Source organism: Otolemur garnettii, unplaced genomic scaffold, assembly GCF_000181295.1.
Source record: "Otolemur garnettii isolate 467f Iridium unplaced genomic scaffold, OtoGar3 scaffold00074, whole genome shotgun sequence".
Taxonomy (NCBI): Eukaryota; Metazoa; Chordata; class Mammalia; order Primates; family Galagidae; genus Otolemur; species Otolemur garnettii.
Window position 1 is genome coordinate 1942526 of NW_003852469.1, and position 20129 is coordinate 1962654.

Sequence of the window (20129 nt, forward strand, 5' to 3'; positions counted from 1 at the left end):
CCATCTCTACTAAAAGAAAAAATAAAAATAGAAAAAGTCAGTCATTGTGGCAGTTGCCTGTAGTCCCAGTTACTTGGGAGCCTGAGTGAAGAGGATTGATTGAGCCTGTGAGTGGGAGGTTGCTGTGAGCTATGACACCACAGCACTCTATCCAGGCGGGGCAGAATGAGACTCTGTCTCAAAAGAAATACATATTTTTGAAGTTAGAATGTATCTTATAATTGATGACATCCTAAAATTGACTGGCAGTTTTTTCTTAGGTTTTGTCTTCCAGTTGATGGCACTTGAGATGCAGTGGTGTGTGGAGTGCCTGTTATAGTTTTGACGTTATTGTACAGAACACACAAGTAAATAAAATATCTGGTATTCCCTGAGAATAATAATTTGCTATGAACTTACTTGGCTTGAAATAATCAAATACCTGTGTAAAGTCCCTCACTGACGTGTGACTGTGCCATTGACGTGCACAGCCAGCTCATTTAGGAGGAGCGAGGTGGATGGGCTCTCCCGGAAAGCTCAGTAAGAATTTCCCTGTTTACGTCTCTTCTTGCTCAACTTGGAGCCTTTGGCCTCTCCCCCCTCCAGAGTTGAGGATTGAGACCAGTTTTAGAAGCTGCCAGGTCCCAAGCGGGTGGTCTGCAGGGCCTGCTTAGTAGTAGGAGGAGCTGAAACCTTGTTTCTTGGCTGTCCCCTCCTGCCAGAGGGTGGGGATCCCACCTCCACGTCACTCTGGCTTCTCTCTCACTCTTCAGGAGTTTGGGGAAAGGGCTCGGGCAGGAAATGTGTTCCCGAGATCCTGCTGTCACAGTGGTTCTAGTTTTTGCTAGCCTGCAAAATCCTTTCTGACCCAGTAATGGTTTTGTTGTTCAGGGGCTTTGCAGTGGGAATTGAGAACAGTTTTGTTGAGAATGTGCGGTGTTTTAGCTCTGGTGTGTTTAGCTTTTCAAGTTAACCTAGTAGCCTAATTACCATTCCATTATTTCTTGGGAAAATGCATTTTGAGTTCCAAGAGGAGCTGCCTTTCAGTGGAATTTTGGGCCGCATCCTGTTGGCTCAGACTGTGTGAGCACATCAGGAGCTTATCTGATGTTTCCTTCAGCAACAGCTTAACACACACCCTCCCGTTCCCAGGACGCCCAGGGAGCAGAGGAGCGAGAAGCTCTGGCGAGAATGGCTGCCAACGTGGAGAACCCGGCCTCGGCGGCCTCGGAGGCGCACATCGAGAAGTACCTGCGGAGCGTGCTGGCCGTGGAGAACCTCCTCACCCTGGACCGTCTGCGCCAGGTAGCCGCAGCGCCCGCCCGGCAGTCGGGGCTGTGGCTGACTCTGTAATGCACTGTATTGCTGCCTCTAAACTTTTGAAGAGTTGGCTAGAATTCACATCGAGTAATCCAGAGGGACCATAAGTGGGTCATTTTGTCATGTAAGGCAGCAGCCGTTATTTAAATAAACCAGGAATGTCTGGGCCTGGTGGGCCCGAGCCTGCTGTGGACGGTGCTGCTTTGCGGGGTGTTTCACGCAGCCTCGTCCTGTGTGTGTTTTCTGGTTCACAGGACGTCGCGGTGAAGGAACAGTTAACAGGGAAAGGGAAGCTGAGCAGGAGGAGCATCAGCTCTCCCAGCGTGAACAGAGTGAGTCTCTGGGGCCTCGCTTCCCGCTCTGCCCGGGGTTCCCCTTCTCTCTTTACTCCAGTCTCTCTCGTGTGACCTTTATTTTTATTTTATTTATTTGTTTGCTTGCTTATTTTTATTTATTTGTTTATTTGAGACACAGCCTCTAGTGTTGCCCTCAGTAGAGTGCTGTGGCATCATAGCTCACAGCAACCTCCAACTCCTGGGCTTAAGCGATTCTCTTGCCTCAGCCTCCCAAGTAGCTGTATCTACAGGCGCCCGTCACAACGCCTGGCTGTTTCTTTTTTTTGGTTGTAGTTGTCATTGTTGTTTGCCAGGCCCGGGCTGGATTCGAGCCTGGCAGCTCTGGTGTATGTGGCTGGCGCCTTAGCCGCTTGAGCTACAGGTGCTGAGCCTTGTTTGTGTATTTAGACAGAGCCTCAGTATGTTGCCCTCTGTAGGGTGCTGTGGCATCACAGCTCACAGCAACCTCAAACTCTTGGGCGTAAGCGATTCTCTTGCCTCAGCCTCCAACGTAGCTGGGACTACAGGTACCAGCCACAACGCCCGGCTGTTTTTTTGTTGTTTGTTGTCATTGTTGTTTAGCAGGGCCGAGTTGGGTTTGAACCCACCAGCTTGGTGTATGTGACTGGAGCCCTAAACACCAAGCTACAGGCTCCGAGCCTCTTCTATGACCTTTAAATCTCACCTCAGATTTCCCTTCCTTCCTGGGGTGTCTGCGTCCCTCCACCCCTGTTCCTGCTGCTGTTTTCGGGGACAGATTGTTGAAGTACCTTTCAGATGGTCCCCGTTTATCTCCCAGTCATCACGGGCTCACGTAGACTGTAGGTGAACAGTGAATGTTTGTGGAACTAACGAGAACTAGCCGAGTACCCGGGACAAGTCAGTTACATTTTCTGGGCTTTAATTAATCATTTTTAAATTAAGAAAAAGTCTGGTTGCTCACAGGCCATGCAGGATAATATAAATGAGTAAAGTAGGCCATGTTCATTTCATAATGGTGGTGGCAAGTCATTTGTTGTCTTTTAAAATGTAGATTAATTTATAGATACATTGAACATGGGAATAATTCTTCATAAAGAAATATGCTTGTGCCTCTTGGTTCTTTGCTTTTTTCATTTTTGGTAGAGACGCAGATATGAAAAAAATGTTAAGATGTAGATATGAAAAATAGTCACAGTTTAGAAGAAAAGTTGCAATGAAGTGTCAGGAGGAACAGCTTACTGTAGCCTGGGGTTGGAGGGAAAAGTGTGGGCGATAGGGGGATTTCCTGCCTAAGACCCCCATGGGCCACGCAGTGACTACAGAGTGACATCCTGGCCACCTCAGAAAGATCAGGACCATTCTCAGTTAGAAATGCCACTTTAATTTAAGGTAAATATCTTCTCATTGCTTCAGAAAATGATACGTTGAAGTATGCTGGGTCCACACAGAGTCTTGGAATTTGGAATCTGATAGTTTGAAATGAAGTTTGTGAGTTTACATTTTTTACAGATACTCTGAGAAAGGAACCATACGCTCGGGCCCTGGTGAGATAACCCAGGGCAGCAAATGAAACGTGTTCTCAGGTCCAGCCTGTGGTCGCCTGAGTGTAAACCCAGTGTCCAGGTCTCATGGGAACCTTCACCTGAGAATTGTTAGTAACCGAGTCATTGTTTTTAGTGTCCCCAAAGCCACTAAAATCTGCAGCCCTGGTCTTAGTGACCTCGCTGCTGCCTTCCAGCATTGACACCCAGCTGACCGTGTGGTCAGAGCCCTGGACAGTGTGTCATGTACATCAGCACAAGAAGGACTGACCCTCCCGTCTTCCTTCCTCAGTTGTCTGGAAGCCGACAAGACCTCATTCCGTCCTCTAGTCTCAGCAGCAACAAGGTGAGTGTGTGTGACTATTCCAGTCCGTTCTGGGCTTTTCCCTTTGACCTTCATCTTCTCAAATATCACGTACTCTATTCTCATGCCAGCGTTTTCCTACTCATTTGCCCTACGTGAGGTTTATTGGGAGGCGTTTAGAGTTCACTTCTTCACTCCACCAGTTAAAGTAAGGCTTACAAGGCCTCCTTACTGTCTGGGTTGAAAACCATTTTTTTTTTTTTTTGGCTAAAGTTTATATTTTTGTTTAACATATTTTTCCTATTTTTGTCAGAAAGGAACTTCAAATCAGATTTCAATGGTGAAGTATTGACGTAGTGATTGAAAAACATGCGAGAAGTACGAAAATTATGCCGAAAACTTAATATTATTTGTTAGAGGAAAGAAGAGTAAGGGAACAGAAATCTTGAGGTGGATTTTATTTCCTTAAACGAAGCTTACCCCATTTAACAGAGTTTTAAGCATAGATGACTCTCACTTAAAAGAGGCTGGCACTCGGACCTGGATGTCCCACGTCACAGTCTGTGCCTGTGGTTCTGAGGGGGCCGGGTGGCCGTTGGTGCCGTCAGCTGTGTGCAGCCCGTTCTGAGCTGGTATCGCAGCCCCGGGGAGGGCCGTGGTGGATGCTGCCACGTGAGATGGTGTGATGTGAGGGGATGTTTGCAGATAGTCTGGGTGGGAGGAGTAGGACTGGATCAGAGGAGATAAGTTGTGTCATAACAATTATTAAGGCTGAGTGGGGTTTATTGTACTGTTGTTAACTGATCTATACTGTTTTTGTGTTTTTGGCGTTTTCCTTATGAAAACATAAGGAGAATGTCAGAATGAAGTTGGTGAATCAGTGGCGCATTTGTAAGATCCTGATGACTCGTAGTTTGCCTGAAATGATATGTGTTCCCAGACACACAAACTGCCGTCCCCAGGGTACTGCTGACCTGTGTGGACATGGGGGTTGTAAGTGTGCTCAGGGTTAGTATTTGCTTGTATTTGACCAAGAATAGGCTTGTTCATGACTTGGAGAAAGAAGAGCTTTGGGGAAATTGATCATAGAGTGATTTTAAAATGTAAATACAATAACCGGGGCCTGGTGCAGTGGCTCACACCTGTAATCTAGCACTCTGGGAAGCCGAGGTGCGTGGATTGCTTGAGCTCACAGGTTTGAGACCAGACTGGGCCAGAGCGAGACCTCATCTCTAAAAATAGCTGGGTGTTGTGGTGGGTGCCTGTAGTCCCAGCTACTTGGGAGACTGAGGCTAGAGAATGGCTTAAATGCAAGAATTTGAGGTTGCCGTGAGCTGTGATGCCACGGCACTCTACTCAGGGTGACAAAGTGAGCCTCTGTCTCAAAAAATAAAATCAAATAACCTAGGGAAAATATAAGAAAAAACATGACTTTCTGTGTTTTGGGGGGAAATTTATTTAACCCAAATGTCTCAAGTTCCTGGAAGGAGCTGGCCAAGTTTCTGTCTTTGTCCAGTTTCTTCAAACTTAACATGGAGACGTGGTAGAAAGTAACGGATCTACCCCAGAGAGCATTTCTGTGTCATTGGAACCAGCAAGCACAGCAGCGGAGCAGAGGTGCTCCCTTAGAGGTGACCCAGGCAGAGCCAGAGCAGGATGGAGGGAGTGGGGGCGGCTGCAGGGCAGGGGACAGTGCTGCACTGCTCACCGCAGGCTGCCCGGGCCCCACGAGGCCAGAAGAGTCACAGCAGAGGCACCTGGGGAACATGGCAGTGTGGGCGAGAGTTGGGTGGTGGGAGTCTGTGGGCAGGACCCGCAGAGGAGGAGCCTCCTGAGGACTAACAGGGAGGTGGACACCAGGGAACAACTTGACAGAGGGCGGGGTCGTGGTTATGGCTGAACCAGACAGCCTCAGTGGCCCCGCTGAACCCCCACTCCTGGCTGTGGTGTTCAACCTGGCCCTAGGATACCGTATATAGTGAAAGTGTATGCAGTAATCAAGGCAGAGTGTGAAAAAATTGTTTTCAGTGGGAGGATGGAGAGAGCAGGTAGAGGAGAAGTGGTGTCAGAGGGCAGGGAGAGAGACACAGAGGTGTTTGAGAGAGTCTCTAGAGTCCTGTGGACAGGAAGCCCAAAGCTGGCAGGAGACGGGTGACGGCAGGTTTGGGATGACAGTGTAGCTCACTGAGGGTGAGCTGCGCAGAGGCAGGTTTGGGGAAGAAATGATTTAGTTTCATTTTTGAGGGATTCAAGTATCAGAGTTGACGCCAGGGCTCAGAAAGGGTGGGGAGTCGGGAGGGGAGGGGCAGTTCCTTCAGGGACGTGCTGAGACACCCAGGGCCGGAGCCCCAGAGGAGGGGCCCCCAGGGAGGACTGAAGGCCCCAGGGAGCACATCTGGGGAGGTGCGAGAGGAGCGGTCTGCGCAGCTGTCCTTCCAGACTCTCTAAAGCCAGCACGGACGCTGGGCACTGAGAAGGCTGCTCTGGTGTGACCCTGCGGGGCTCACTGTGGACCTTTCTGAGGGGATTTCTGTGGAGGGCTGGGACCAGTCGGATCCAGGAGTTAGCAGGGGAAAATACAGAACCACACATTCTCGTTCCTGTAACAAGACCTTCCCTCTGATTCTTGATTCCTTGGGGTCCCTGAGTAACTTAGCAAAGGTAAGAAAGGTCTCATTTCCACCCACGTCGGTCTTGTGTCCTGGTGCCACCCCAGGAATTAGGGTGTGGGTCCCCCCACTCTCTCTGGCCTGGTGTACATTGTGGGCTGTGGTTCCATCACTCACAAAGTTCACACGCCTGAGCAGCGCCCATAGCTCAGGGGTTAGGGTGCTGGCCACATACACCAGGGCTGGAGGGTTTGAACCTGGCCGGGGCCAGCTAAAAAACAACAATGACAACTGCAGCAACAACACCAAAAATAGCCGGGCATTGTGATAGGCACCTGTAGTCCCAGCTACTTGGGAGGCGGAGGCAAAAGGATCATGTAAGCCCAAGAGTTTGAGCTTGCTGTGAGCTGTGACACCACGGCACTCTACCCAGGGCGACAGCTTGCGACTTGAAAAAAAGAAAAAAAGGTCACATACCTGATTAAGGGTGGCCCCAGTGTGCTGTCCTCTTCAGGTTTTAGCCTCTCTTGCCCTCCCCAATCATGACATTTTCTATCCTCTGAGAAACGGTGACATCCCGTCAGGAAAAACAGAAGGTGCAGGCTCGCCACCCCCAGTTCAGCTGTGGGCGGTCATCCTGCCGCCTTCTGAGTTCTTGGCACCACAAGCCCTGAAAAGTCACCAGAGAACCTCTGGCCAGCCTCAGGTCACTGTGGGCGTCACCCTGTGTCCCGGTCAGTAGGTTACGTCAGTGTCCACACGACAGGTGAGGGAATGGCCGCCTTTCCACTGCTGGCAGGTTACCCTTGGCGCGCTGGCTCGCACCTGTGATCCCAGCACTCTGGGAGGTTGAGGGGGAGGATCCCTTGAGCTCCGGAGTTTGAGACCAGCCTGAGCAAAAGTAAGAACCTGTCTCTACTAAAAATAGAAAAATTAGCCAGGTGTGGTGGCAGGCGCCTGTAGTCCCAGCTACTCAGGAGTCTGAGGCGAGAGGATTCGCTAAAACCCAGGAGTTTGAAGTCGCTGTGAGCTATGATACCATGGCAGTCGGTCCAGGGCAGCAGAGTGTGACTCTGTCTCAAAACAAATAAAAGTAAAATAATAAAATAAGCAGTCTTATTCTCTAATGTCTTATGTTAGAAGGTTTTGTTCCTTGTATCCAGTAGTCTGAGCCAGTGTCCAGGTCCCGTGTACAGAATCCTCATGCAGCGCTTACTGGAGAAATCGTTGTTTTGGAAATCTCAGCAACTCATTTTTGTTTTTTCTTTTGGGTACTTCCTGCATTCCTCAGTTCTCAGAGCTCCAGGCAGAGGTAATTGGTCCATTAGGTTTTCCTAATGAGTGGGATACGAGTGCTATCCCACTATCTGAAGCTCACCGTGCTTGTGCTTGCGTATGAATGCGTTTTAAATGTAGTCTTTAGAAGATGAATGAAAGTCCTACTAACTCTTGCTCTTTTGTAAAAGTAACTGCTGTGGTCAGTATATCTGATTCCTTGCAAATGTTCCTTGTTACGTGGGTCTAAGACTGTAAAAGTATCTGTCAAAAAAGGCTGAGAATTAAGGCATCTGATTGAATATGGAAGGGTCTGGAATGTGAGGGGTTGGAGTTAATTCATATTTAATAGATTATAAAAGTGGGGACTTAGAAGCATGGGTAGTACAAAAAATGGCGAAAGTACTTTGGGCATTCTTTATTTATTTCTTTTTTTTAAATTTCGAGTTCGTGTGAGGGCATAAACAACTAGGTTACAATGTTCGCCTTTTTTAGGTAGAGTTCCGCTTACAGTTGTGCCCTGTAACCGAGAGGTGTGCCGACTCCCTCCTTACCTGTGCCCAGGGCATTCTCTTGATACCAGAGTTTTACTTAGTTAGAACCATCCTGGTTTCTTTGCATGAAAGTGTTTAACGTGCAGGAGAGTCAAGTCAGAAGTACAGTTTTAACCTGGACTTAATGATGCTGAAAAGGCTAGAAACCATATTTTGAAATTATGGACAATTATAATTGCATTAATTACATGACCTTGCAGACTTGCACGGGCTGTTTTTGTTACCCTGTGTGTCTGTCCCGTTGATGCTGTACCTCAGAATCATAGACTTCAGGGCCTGGTGTGCCTTGTCTTCCATGCCACACCACACAACGCCACGCCACGCCACATCATGCCATACCACGCCACATCATACCACATCACGCCATGCCACGTCACACCATACTACGCTATGCCACATCACACCACACTATGCCACACCACATCACACTACATCACTCCATGCCACGTCACACCATACCACGCTATGCCACATTACAGTATATCACACCACACTATGCCACGCCACATCACACCACACCACATCACACTATATCACTCCATGCCACGTCACACCATACCACGCTATGCCACGTCACAGCATATCACACCACACTATGCCACGCCACATCACACCACACCACATCACACTACATCACTCCATGCCACGTCACACCATACCGCGCTATGCCACATTACAGTATATCACACCACACCACATCGGGGCACTCAGGTCACCTTTGGAACCATGTTTAGAACCCCGCGGAGGCCCAGGGAGGGTCCCGTCTTTCCTACCCTGTTAATTTTCAGGCATGTGTAATATCAGAGCAAAAGTCTTCAGTTGGGCACAAGAATGACGTTGAGAGGGAGGCAGGAGTAGAAGAGTTTGACAGGATTAGGACGGCTGGGAGGTGAGAAGAGGTGGCACATTTCTAATATTTCTGTAAACAAACTTAGAGTTTGGCCAAATGGCCCTTGGAATTAGGCCAGCCCCGTTTCCCATCCTTATCCGTTGCTGCTCCCCACCTAGTAAAATTGGAGTTCTTTATCTGAGCTCCACCATGATTGAATTGATGAACGAATTAACCTTAAAAAAAATAGAATTTTATTAACTATTCCAAACTTTAAGTTCACTGTAAGGTCTAAAATAAATCACTCTTGGGAGAAGTCTCTCACTTGAAACATAAAACGTGATCCCTAACTGATGCTGCTGTTGGCTGTTAGTAGATGTTTTATGCTTACTGTAAGGATTCTTCCTATAGGTCCATGAAAACTTTGGGGGCTTCTTCTGACGAAAGACCAACATCAGGCTGAATTCAGCCTGTTCAGCTCCTCACAGGTGGCCGTGCATTGAGGCCTTTTGCAGCACAAGTGGCACTGTCAACAAAAATGTATTTCTAGAGTTACTGTAGAGGAAATTATATTTTTAATGTTTGTCACCTTCCAATTGAGGTTTTTGATAAAATTAAAGTTAGTCGTTAGCTTGAACAAGCAAATACCTAGTTAACAAAACCGAGCTGTTTGGCTGTTGAGTTAACAGATCCTGAGCTCTGGGGCTGCTCTGCGTAGTGGTGATTGTGCCGGACTCGAGACAGTCCTGTAGTTGCGTTAAAACCTGCCTTGGACCTACGGTGTCACTGGCACTTGTCTTCATTTGCCTTTGTCACTTTTGTGATCAAAACTAGATTCCTTTAAGAATAACCCAAAGAGTTTGTAGGTGGCGGGGCAGCAGGAACAGGAGAGCCGTAGATGCTGGTGGGCCTCGGTCCTCGCCCCAGAGCCTCCTGGCCTCCGGCCTTGCCCCTCTGCCTCTAACCTGGTGCTGGCTACAGAGAACTGCTGGATAGGACAGGATTCCCTTTCTTTGAAATTCCCGCCTTAGGACAAATACTTTATAATAATGATGAAGCCGGTGTAGGGATTCCGGACAAAAGCCAGCATCTCCTCTCCTGGCCTCATTATGGCTGATTCTGGAACTTGCTAGAGGCCCAGAAACTAGATGGTGGATTTATCTTTATTCCGGGTGGTGGGGTGTAGAGTACCGTAACAGAGCTAAAGCAGGCATCACATTCTTCCGCTCTTGGTGCCATTGAGTGTGCCCAAGTTCCAGTGTCTCATGAAGTTCTTTTTATTCCCAATCCTGACTTTATCTTTCTCTGAAGTATTGCTCTTTTTTTTTTTTTTTTGGTTTCCCCCACCGTTTCAGGAAAGGGAGGATAACTCTAGAACAGCTAACCAGTTAAAGTTTATTGGAAAGATAACCATTGCCTTTTCCCTGAGGGACAGTCTCTGTAGGGAGACCCTGAACCACATCTCACGTCTGGCACGGGAAGTAGACGGGCCACACGGAAGGGAGGATGGGACGTGGTTCCACAGGTGCCTCCCCAGGGGCCCGTGGGTGTCAGCTGGAGAAGGGACAGGGGTCGCACTCAGTTTATCTGCCAGATTGTTTTTTCCTCTGAAGTGGAGCCCACTCTATCCCAGAGCGATCTGAGATTCCTGTCTCTGGGCAGTGAGACCCAGGAGCAGAGAGCAGGTGCCGTTCCCAAGGTCAAGGTGACAGTTAAGGAAGAGAGCAGACGTGAGCCATGTCTCTATTTTGCATAATCTGATGGGCCATGGCGGGATCTGTGTTATGTGCGGCCTTTCAGAGGTTCTCACGTGGAATATTTGAGTGTGTGAGACCGTCAGAGTTCCTGCTTCTGTCTGGTGTGGTAGTAACATCAGGTATGGGATGCCCGCTGGGAGAAATTACCCTGAAGCTGCAGAGCCCCGGTGTGCCCTGACACCCGCCTGATTTGTCACTCGCCTGTTCTGTGTCCCCCGACAGTCCAGGTGCCGACTCCCCGTCAGCTACTTAGTTTTTCTAAGGGACAGACTGTGACTGTGGCAGCTGCCGAACAAGGTAGAAGATCTAAAGTATGAAAATACATTTATTTTCAAATGAAGCAAGGGCTTTTCTTCCTCTGGGAAACTCCAAAGATTATGGACCTTGGTGCCAGTCACCTGATTGTGAGATCTCAGACTGCACAGAGCCCCAGACAGATCATTAAATTTAAACGCAAAAACATTAACAAAACCCTAAATACATACGTCAGCGAGATTCCTGGCAACCCCGGGCTCCCCAGTGAAGTGGCTCAGAGTTCGGCTTTGTGGGTTGCGTGCTCACACCTAGCTCCTTCTCCGGGTTTCCTGGTGAGGGCCCAACATCATAGCATTTTAGAAAACATTATCAAAGGCTGAGAGTTCCTGGGGGAAAAGAGTGCTCTGCGGTGATCAGGATCCAGATCCCTTAGGGCTTATTGATTTTTGTGATCAGTACTGAGTTGCTTCTAAAAGCTGAAGCCCAAGAAGCCTTCCCACCTCCATCCTTCTCCAGGAGGGGCTGTGCCCTCCTGATTTTCAGGCACTTAGTAAAGAAAACTTGAGTTAATCGTTAGGGTCATTCATCTGTAAAATGCTCACTTAAATTCACGTTACATATTATCATTAGACTCTTATCGAAAAAGAAGTTAGGGATTTTCGGAGGATCAAAGGGAACTTAAAACATTTAAATGATCTAGAGCTCATCTCTTACTGAATTTTGTACAAGTAACATCTGGGTGGGGTTTATTTCTTTATTAGATGGGGCTAACACTAAAGGGGCTTTCATGGCATCACCGTTTTTATGGCTCACCATGAGTTTGAGGGATGGATTTTAACCTGCCAATTGATGGAATCTCTTTACTGGGAGTTTACAAAATACGTTGATGAAAAATACGATAAAGTGTGTGAATTCAGAGACTTCCATAATTGAGAACTTGTGATTGTTTGATGTGGGTTTAACTGGAATTTATGTTTGATAGCTATTAAAAACGAGAGCCTTAGTGGTACACTATGTAGGAATTTTAACTTTTATGTACGGTGTGTGAGTGGATGGCAACTCACACTGCTGGGCGAGGCCCCTCTGCTGACACCTCTGCTCTGGTTCCAGTGCAGAAGCAGAGTGCGGAAGGGGGAGATAGGAGAGCAGAAAGGGCCTCGTGTGCAGAACTTGAGGGGGGTTAAGGAAAGGGGACACCCTTACATGTCCATGTTTTCTGGGGAGGCAACATGATGTACATACAAGTATAGAAAGAATGTTAGGGTAGAGCTTGCCAGGAGTTGTAAAGAGCGGGGAGATCCAAATTTGGGGTGTTGTTGTTATTATCTTGCTTGTTGTATTAATTTCCCTAATAAGTATAAGAAGAAATGTGCTGATATACTCAGACTTGCCATGTTCTGTAAGCTTTAGTAATATGTAACTGTTTTTTTCTGGAATATGCAGTACATGTATCTTTTAATTTTTTTCATAATCAATCAATTCAAAATGCAATGACCAATTTTGTCCGTCCCAGGGCCGGTGGGAAAGTCAGCAGGATGTATCCCAGACAACAGTGTCCAGAGGAGCTGCTCCAGTCTCCCCCACCCTCGCCGTCTGTCCCCAAAATAACCATTCTCCGGATCCAGGTAAGTCGTCTTTTCATCTGTCAACCGCGGTCAGGAAGCGTGAGCGTCTCTGAGGGTTTAGGGAGGGTTTCCTGCCAGGTGGCCACCCTTCTGCTAGTTAGCGTCCGGCCGAATTCTCTCTCCCCTTTCTTGACTTACTATGTTGCGTTTCATCGATGTGGGGAGTGTTGAGTTTATCTCGGTTCCTCTGGTAAATGCCACTTCTTGGGGTGCACTGTCCTTCACATTGCCCGTGTTATTGAGGATTTTGGGGCGTGTGCTCTATGATGAGTGTCTGTCTGAGATTTCTTATTTTCTCTAATTCACGTCTTTGTTCAGTTTTGTTACCACGATTGCGTTGGCTTCACGAAATGGCTTGGGAGGTGTTTGTCCTCATCTTTTTTCCTGAGGAGTTTATGTGAGATTGGTATTTCTTCTTTGTCACATGTTTAACAGAATTCGCAGTGGGATTCTGGGCCTGGAATCTTCTTTGTGGGAACGTTTTAAATTACAACTTGAGTTTCTTTAAGATAGTGTCATCGAGATGTTTCTTTTTATGAGTCAGTTTTTATAAGTTATGTTTTTTTTAAGGGATTTTCTATATCATCTGGATTATTAAATTTCCCTTTTGAGACAGGGTCTCACTTTGTCACCCTCGGTAGGGCGCTGTGGTATGTCAGACTCCTGGGCTCCGCCATCCGCCTACCTCGGCCTCCCAGAGTGCTGGGATTATAGGCATGAGCCACCATGCCCAGCCTTAAATGTATTTTCATACATGTCACGGTATTGCCCTTTTATTCTCTTAGTATTTATAGGATCTCCTGTGATGCTGCTGCTTTTTATTCTGATATTCGTCATTTTTATTTTCTTTCTGTTCTTCTTGAATATTTTAGGGATACGTTTATCAAGAAATATTGATCTTGGCTCGGCACCTATGGCTCAAGCGGCTAAGGCGCCAGTCACATACACCTAAGGTGGTAGGTTTGGATCCAGCCCGGGCCACCAAACAACAATGATGGCTGCAACCAAAAAATAGCCGGGTGTTGTGGCAGGCGCCTGTGGTCCCAGCTACTTGGGAGGCGGCGGCAGGAGACTCGCTTGAGCCCAGGAGTTGGAGGTTGCTGTGAGCTGTGAAGCCACAGCACTCTACCCAGGGGGACAGCTTGAGGCTCTGTCTCAAAAAAAAAGAGAAAAGAAAAGAAGTATTGATCTTCTCACAGAACCAACTTTTGGCTTCGTTCTTTTCATTTTCTATTTTGTTGATTTTTAAAATTTCTCTATTTCCCGTATTTTGGTTATGCTTGTTATCATACTATGAAGAATATTTCAGAATTTCCCTGTGATTTCTTCTTCGACATTTGGGTTATAGAATAGCATATTAATTCACTTTTGTATGTTTGGAGACATTTTCTAGGTAATCATTTCTCATTTAATTTCATTATGATCAGAGAACAGAATTGTGGATGATTCAGGCTCTGAAAATTTCTGCAATGTATTTTTGTCCCAGGTTGGTGAACATTCTGTGTGTGCTGTTGTGTTTGGGGGACATAATAATATTCTCCATATATCATAGGTCAGTGTGGTTGATGACCTTGTTCAGATCGTCCGTATCCTTGCTGATTTGGGGAGCCTTGCTGATTTGGGGAGCCTATTCTATTCCTGACAGCACAGTAGATACCCAAATATGACTGTGAAAATTGCCTGCATTTCCCTTGACCTCCGTTTTTGCTCGTTCATTTAGAAACTGCTCATCGGTACCTGCACATTTAGGATTATTGTGTCTTCCTGATGGAGTGACCTTTTTATCATGAAAGTCCCTTTTTATCTCTGGAAATATTCTGATCTTGAAATTTATCTTGCCTGTCCTTAGTGCAGTGGTTCTCAACCTTCCTAAGGCTGCAACCCTTTAATACAGTTCCTCCTGTTGTAGTGACCCCCCCCAACCTTAAAATTATTTTCGTTGCTACTTCACAACTGTAATTTTGCTACTGTTATGAATCGTAATGTAAATATCTGATATGCAGGATGGTCTTAGGAGACCCCTGTGAAAGGGTTGTTCGACCCCCAAAGGGGTTGCGACCCACAGGTTGAGAACCGCTGCATTAGTATAAATGCCTCAACTTTCTCTTCTTCTTCTTCTTCTTTTTTTTTTGGAGACAGTCTCAAGCTGTCACCCTGGGTAGAGTGCCCTGGCGTCACAGCTCACAGCAACCTCCAACTCTTGGGCTTAAGCTATTCTCTTGCCTCAGCCTCCCAAGTAGCTGGGACTACAGCACCCACGACAATGCTCAGCTCTTTTTGTTGTTGTTGTTGCAGTTGTCATTGTTGTTTTAACTGGCCCAGGCTGGGTTCGAGTCCGCCGCCCTCCATGTACATGGCTGGCGCCCTGCGGACTGAGCTGTGGTACGGGCGCTGCCATCTTCCTCTTATTGTTTGCATGGCGTATCTTTTTCTTAGTGTTTTACATTTTAGCCCACATTTGTCCTTAGACTGAAAGCGATTGTTCTCTTGACGGCATATAGCTGAGTCCAGTCTGACAGTTTCTGCCTTTTAACGGCCACACTTCATTAGCCCCTGACGTCTGCCCTCCTCATTGACATGTCTGCTGTGTTGATACTGGTTTTCTTTTTAAAATTATTTTATTTTATTTTTTATGAGTGCATAATATTTAGTAGTTGTGCATCTCTTTTTTTGAGACAGAGCCTCAAGCTATCGCCCTGGGTATAGAGTGCTAGAGTGCTGTGACGTCACAGCTCACAGCAACCTCCAACTCCTGGGCTTAAGTGATTCTCTTGCCTCAGCCTTCCGAGTAGCTGGGACTAGAGGCTCCCACCACAACGCCCGGCTATTTTTTGCTTGTAGTTGTCATTGTTGTTTGGCAGGCCCAGCTGGATTTGAACTCGCTACCTCTGGTGTATATGGCTGGTGCCTTAGCGGCTTGAGCTACCCAGTAGTTGTGCATCTTTATGGGGTCCGTGTGATGTTCTGATACAGGCACCCAGTATGAGTTAATCAGTCACCTCAGGCATTTAACACTTTTTTGTGTTAAGAACATTCTCGTTCCTCTCTTTTTTTTTTTTTTTTTTTGAGATAGAGCCTCAAGCTGTCCCCCTGGGTAGAGTACTGTGGCATCACAGCTCACAGTAACCTCTAACTCCTGGGCTCAAGCGAGTCTCCTGCCTCCGCCTCCCAAGTAGCTGGGACCACAGGCGCCCACCACAACGCCCGGCTATATATTTTTTTTTTTGGTTGCAGCCGTCATTGTTGTTTGGCGGGTCCGGGCTGGGGATTCAAATCCGCCACCTTAGGTGTATGTGGCTGGCGCCTTAGCTGCTTGAGCCACAGGCGCCAAGCCTCGTTCCTTTCTTTTAAAGTATATTCTAACTTACTGTTCATTATAGTCACGTTCTCGTGCTATCACATGCCGTTCATTCTACCTAACCGTATTTATGCACCAATTAACCATCCCCACTTATCATCCCCTTCCCGCTACCCTTCCCAGTCTCTGGTACCCATGGTTCCACCCTCTGTCTCCACCAGATGGATTGGTTTTAACATTTTGCTCCCACATCTGAGTGAGAACATGCGAGATTTGTCTTTCTTTGGTTGGCTTATTTCGGTGTTCTCCAGGTCCATCTGTGTTGTTGGAACTGGCAGGATTTTACTCTTTTTGTGGCTGTATAATATTCTGTGTGTACGTTTATCACAGTTTCTTTCCTTTTTTTTTGAGACAGAGTCTCAAGCTGTCACCCGGGATGGAGTGCTGTGGCATCATAGCTCACAGCAGCCTCCAACTTGAGCTCAAGGATTCTCTTGACTCAGTTTTTCTATTTTTTTTTTTTTTTTTTTTTAAGTAGAGACAGGGTCTCGCTTTTGCTCAGGCTGGTCTTGAACTCGTGAGCTCAGGCGATCCACCCGCCTCGGCTTCGCAGAGTGCTGGGATTCCAGGCGTGAGCCTCCGTGCCTGGCCTATCCCGGCTTCTTTATTCACCTATTGAGAACATGTAGGTTGATTCCAGATCTTGGCTGTTGTGAAGAGGCGTCAGTAAACGTGGGAGTGTAAGGTTCTTTCTTCTCTTATCCACAGACTTTGATTTCAGTTATTCTTTCCTAGTTCTAGAATTCCCATTTGCTACTTTTTTTTTTTTAATGTTTTACGTTCTCCGCTGATGTTCCCTGTCTGTGTACTTGTGAAGACCATATTCTTCTTTGCATCCTGGGACTTGTTTAGAAAAGCCGTCTCGAAGTCTCTGCTGCCTCCAGCATCGGGCGGGACCTTGCCTTGGTCCGTTTTTATTGACTCCTGTTTTGTTGACTGTGGGTCGTCCTTAATAAGCTTGCCGAGTGTATTTATGTACGTTTATGTAACTTGCGCCCCACTCAGGATCTAGATCACGCACTTGACTCTGGTTGCTCCTCCCTCACCGCTGTCAGCTGGTGTCTGATTCTGCTGCTCTGGGTCGTTTCTGCAGTTTCAGATACGTGGAGCTCTGTGGCACGTGTTCCTCCCGTGTCTGGCTCTTCCTCTCACCGTATGTGTTTAAGTTTCCAAGCTGTTGCTTACATCAGTAATTTATTTTTTTATTGCTGAGAAATATTTCACTGTCGTGCCCTGTATTTGCTGGTTCTTATGCAGTGGGCTGGTCCAGGGAGCCAGGTTCTTGCCCAGGATACGCTCTGTACATTTTTACTTTTTTGCTGGTTGCGTGCCCATGAGTTTGTCTAAGCACGATGCCCCGTGCCTTGTGGTAGTTAGGTCTAGATCCTTGGTCAGATTCAGGCGTCAGGGTTCAGTGGGGAGGTGGAGACGCAGAATGACACGCGGCCTTTGAGTATCGGGATGGTCCTTACTCGGGGATGTCAAGTCTCACCTGATGCAGAACTCCGGGTTGCCTGTACTTTTTCTCAGTATTCAGATGATCATATTTTTCTGTTTTTCTGTTCAACTTAATTTGTTTTCTGTTTGTGTTCCCTCTTTTGTTTCTCTCTTCCCTGTTTTCACCTTGTGAATTATTTCAATTCTCTCCACTCAGTTGTCCCCTTGTCCCCTTGGCACTGCAGCCGTCCCTCTGCCTTGGTTTCGGTTTGGGTGGTTGCTCCCACAGTTACAGTATGTGCAGGCGTCCTTACCCTTTCACCGTCTGCTACTCAGCGTTCACATTACAGTGCTTTATGTAAAATGCAGAAAGCTCCCAGCCAGATTGTGTTTACCCGTCACACTGCCCGTGAGTGTGAGTCCCTCGGGGTCGCGTGGAGCAGCTGTCTGGGGTTTGTGTGTGTCCCTTGTGGCAGGACACACATGTTCCTCCAGGCAACTTGCTTGTGCTTTTTACACGTTATGTGGATCCAGCTTTTTGTCATTTATGACTTGAACTAGAGTTTACTGTAAATTAGTTGGCGGGAAAGAGATCAGTATCATAGGTATGATCCGTACCTTTGATTCCAACCTTTGATAATTAACGACAGGTAAGCACGTGAATAGTTGAGAGTGTCTGTCCCTCAAAACAAACAACTCAAACTCCACCCTTTCCCCAAAAGGTCAATTTCATCATCTTTCTTCAGTAAATACTTACGAAAAATTAGAATTGAATAAAACATAGAGCCTGAAGTCTAGACAGATAGCTATATTTGTGCGTCACTGCTGTGTGACTTAAAAATCAGATCCTGTTGTGGTCTGGGGCAAAGTTAGTACTTGTTCCAGTTAGTGACAGGGACAGGGCGGCTACCCTTTCCATACTGATGAGAACCCTGCATGGTAGAAAGTTTTACAGGTGCCCCGATTACTGCTGTTTAAAAGGAAAAGGAAACATTGTATTTGAGATAACTAGAATAATACTGTTTCTCTGATACTATTTTTTTAAGGATGCCTTTTTTATTTATGTTATTAAAATTGCATATAAATGATATTTGGCAGATAGGAAAGGAGATGTCTTTGTAATTTTTGTCTCAGTTTTTTCCTTTCAATGTGTTGACAGGACACAGTAGCTTAGCAGCCTCCTACTTGAATCCAGTGAAGTCCTTTGTGCCACAGATGCCAAAGCTCCTGAAGTCTCTGTTTCCCGTCCGGGATGACAAAAGGGGCAAGCGGGCCTCTCCCCTGACACACCAGGTAAAGCGCGTCCGTGACCCTCTCTCTGTTCTGACAGGTCGCTGGCAACTCTGCTGCACCCAGGCTCGGGGTAGCGTGGAGCTGGGGGAAGGATCAGAACTGGGTTTTCAACCCAGGAAACTCTGCAGTCATTTCTGTCCTGCTCTTCGAGGTGACAGAGCTGTTTCAGTTTTCTGGCACTGTCCCTCATTTTTTGCTTTTAAAAAAGCCAAGGACGCTACAAATATGATTTATGGTAACATCACTGAGAGCAACAATAGTAAAATTTATGAAGTGCACTTAGTGGTGTTTGTGTATTGCCAAGTAGAAAATGTAATTCTATTTTTAATTCTTGATTTCATTTCTCTTTTCAAACAATTTTATAGCGTGACTGTCCTTCCCTCTCTGCCTCTATTTCTTCTCCTGTGGATAACCTGCTCTTTCACTTAGAAGTGATCACTTGTCTTATTATCTTTTTTCTTAAAACTCTCTCTCCAGCCCTAGGATAAGTGTTACAGAAATGTTAAAAGGGTTTCTGAACAGTCAGGAGGGAGCTGTTCTGCAGTGGTGAATGGGAGCCCTGTAGGAAACGCGATTTCTAACCTCAGATAGGTGTTAACTCAGCAGAAAATGATAAACGAGCATTTATTTATACTCATTCAAAAGCACGGACAGTGCAAATTCCATCGTCGAAATAGGTCTTTTGCCATCAGCTTCTGCACGTTCTTTTAAATGTTCGAGTTGCAGAAATGCAGTTGGCTTACCTATTTAAAAACTTTCTAGGTTTATGAATGCCTACTCAAGGGAGGTGGAACTCATTTTTTGAGACTAGTGTGGAGATATATAATTTTTTTTTTTTTTGGGGGGGGGACAGTTTCACTATCTCGCCCTTGGTAGAGTGCTGCGGCATCACAGCTCACAGCAACCTCCAACTCTTGGGCTCAAGCAATTCACTTGCCTCAGCCTCCCAAGTAGTAGCTGGGATTATAGGCACCTGCCACAACACCTGGCTATTTTTTGGTTGCAGTTGTCATTGTGGTTTTAGCAGGCCTGGGCTGGGCCTAACCTGCCAGCCTCAGTATTTGTGGCCAGCACTCTGCTCACTGAGCAACTGGCGCGGAGCCCAGATGTATAATTTGTCTGTTTGTTTTTTGAGACAGAGCCTCAAGCTGTCACAGTCTCACTGTCTCACCCTGGTAGAGTGCTGTGGCATCACAGCTCACAGCAACCTTCAACTCATGGGCTCAAGCTATTCTCTTGCCTCCGCCTCCCTGGTAGTTGGGATTACAGGTGCCCCCCACAATGCCTGGCTATTTTTTGGTTGCAGCCGCCATTGTCGTTTGGTGGGCTCAGGCTGGATTTGAACCCGCCAGCACAGATGTATGTGGCTGGTGCCTTAGCCCCTTGAGCCACAGGCGCCAAGCCGAGATGTATAATTTTTTAAAGCTAGTATTATATAAGCATATCCAGAAACTTACATACACATAGTGGATAAAAATTAAACATTGAGGTTTTGCAAGTGTTTACACTATATTTAACTAGGCACATAAGAGGCGCTTGACAGTTACTGAAATGGATCTGTGACTGGGGGACCTAAGTCATTTGGGGCAGTAGGTTTTTCCCAGTGGTTGGTTTGGTGTAAGGATTCTTTTCTTTTTTTTTCTTTTTTTTTTTTTTTTTTTGAGACAGAGCCTCAA

At 46.7% G+C, this 20129-nt stretch overlaps 1 protein-coding gene across 1 annotated transcript in view; it reads left to right on the plus strand.

Annotated features, from left to right (window-relative positions):
• Positions 1–20129, plus strand: part of KIF13B (kinesin family member 13B) — a 161898-nt gene that overhangs the window by 119136 nt on the left and 22633 nt on the right. The window contains exons 32-36 of the mRNA XM_023515544.1: positions 1132–1284; positions 1554–1631; positions 3450–3503; positions 12254–12365; positions 18320–18453. Coding sequence (XP_023371312.1) covers positions 1132–1284; positions 1554–1631; positions 3450–3503; positions 12254–12365; positions 18320–18453 — 531 coding nt within the window. The remainder of the gene's footprint in view (positions 1–1131; positions 1285–1553; positions 1632–3449; positions 3504–12253; positions 12366–18319; positions 18454–20129) is intronic.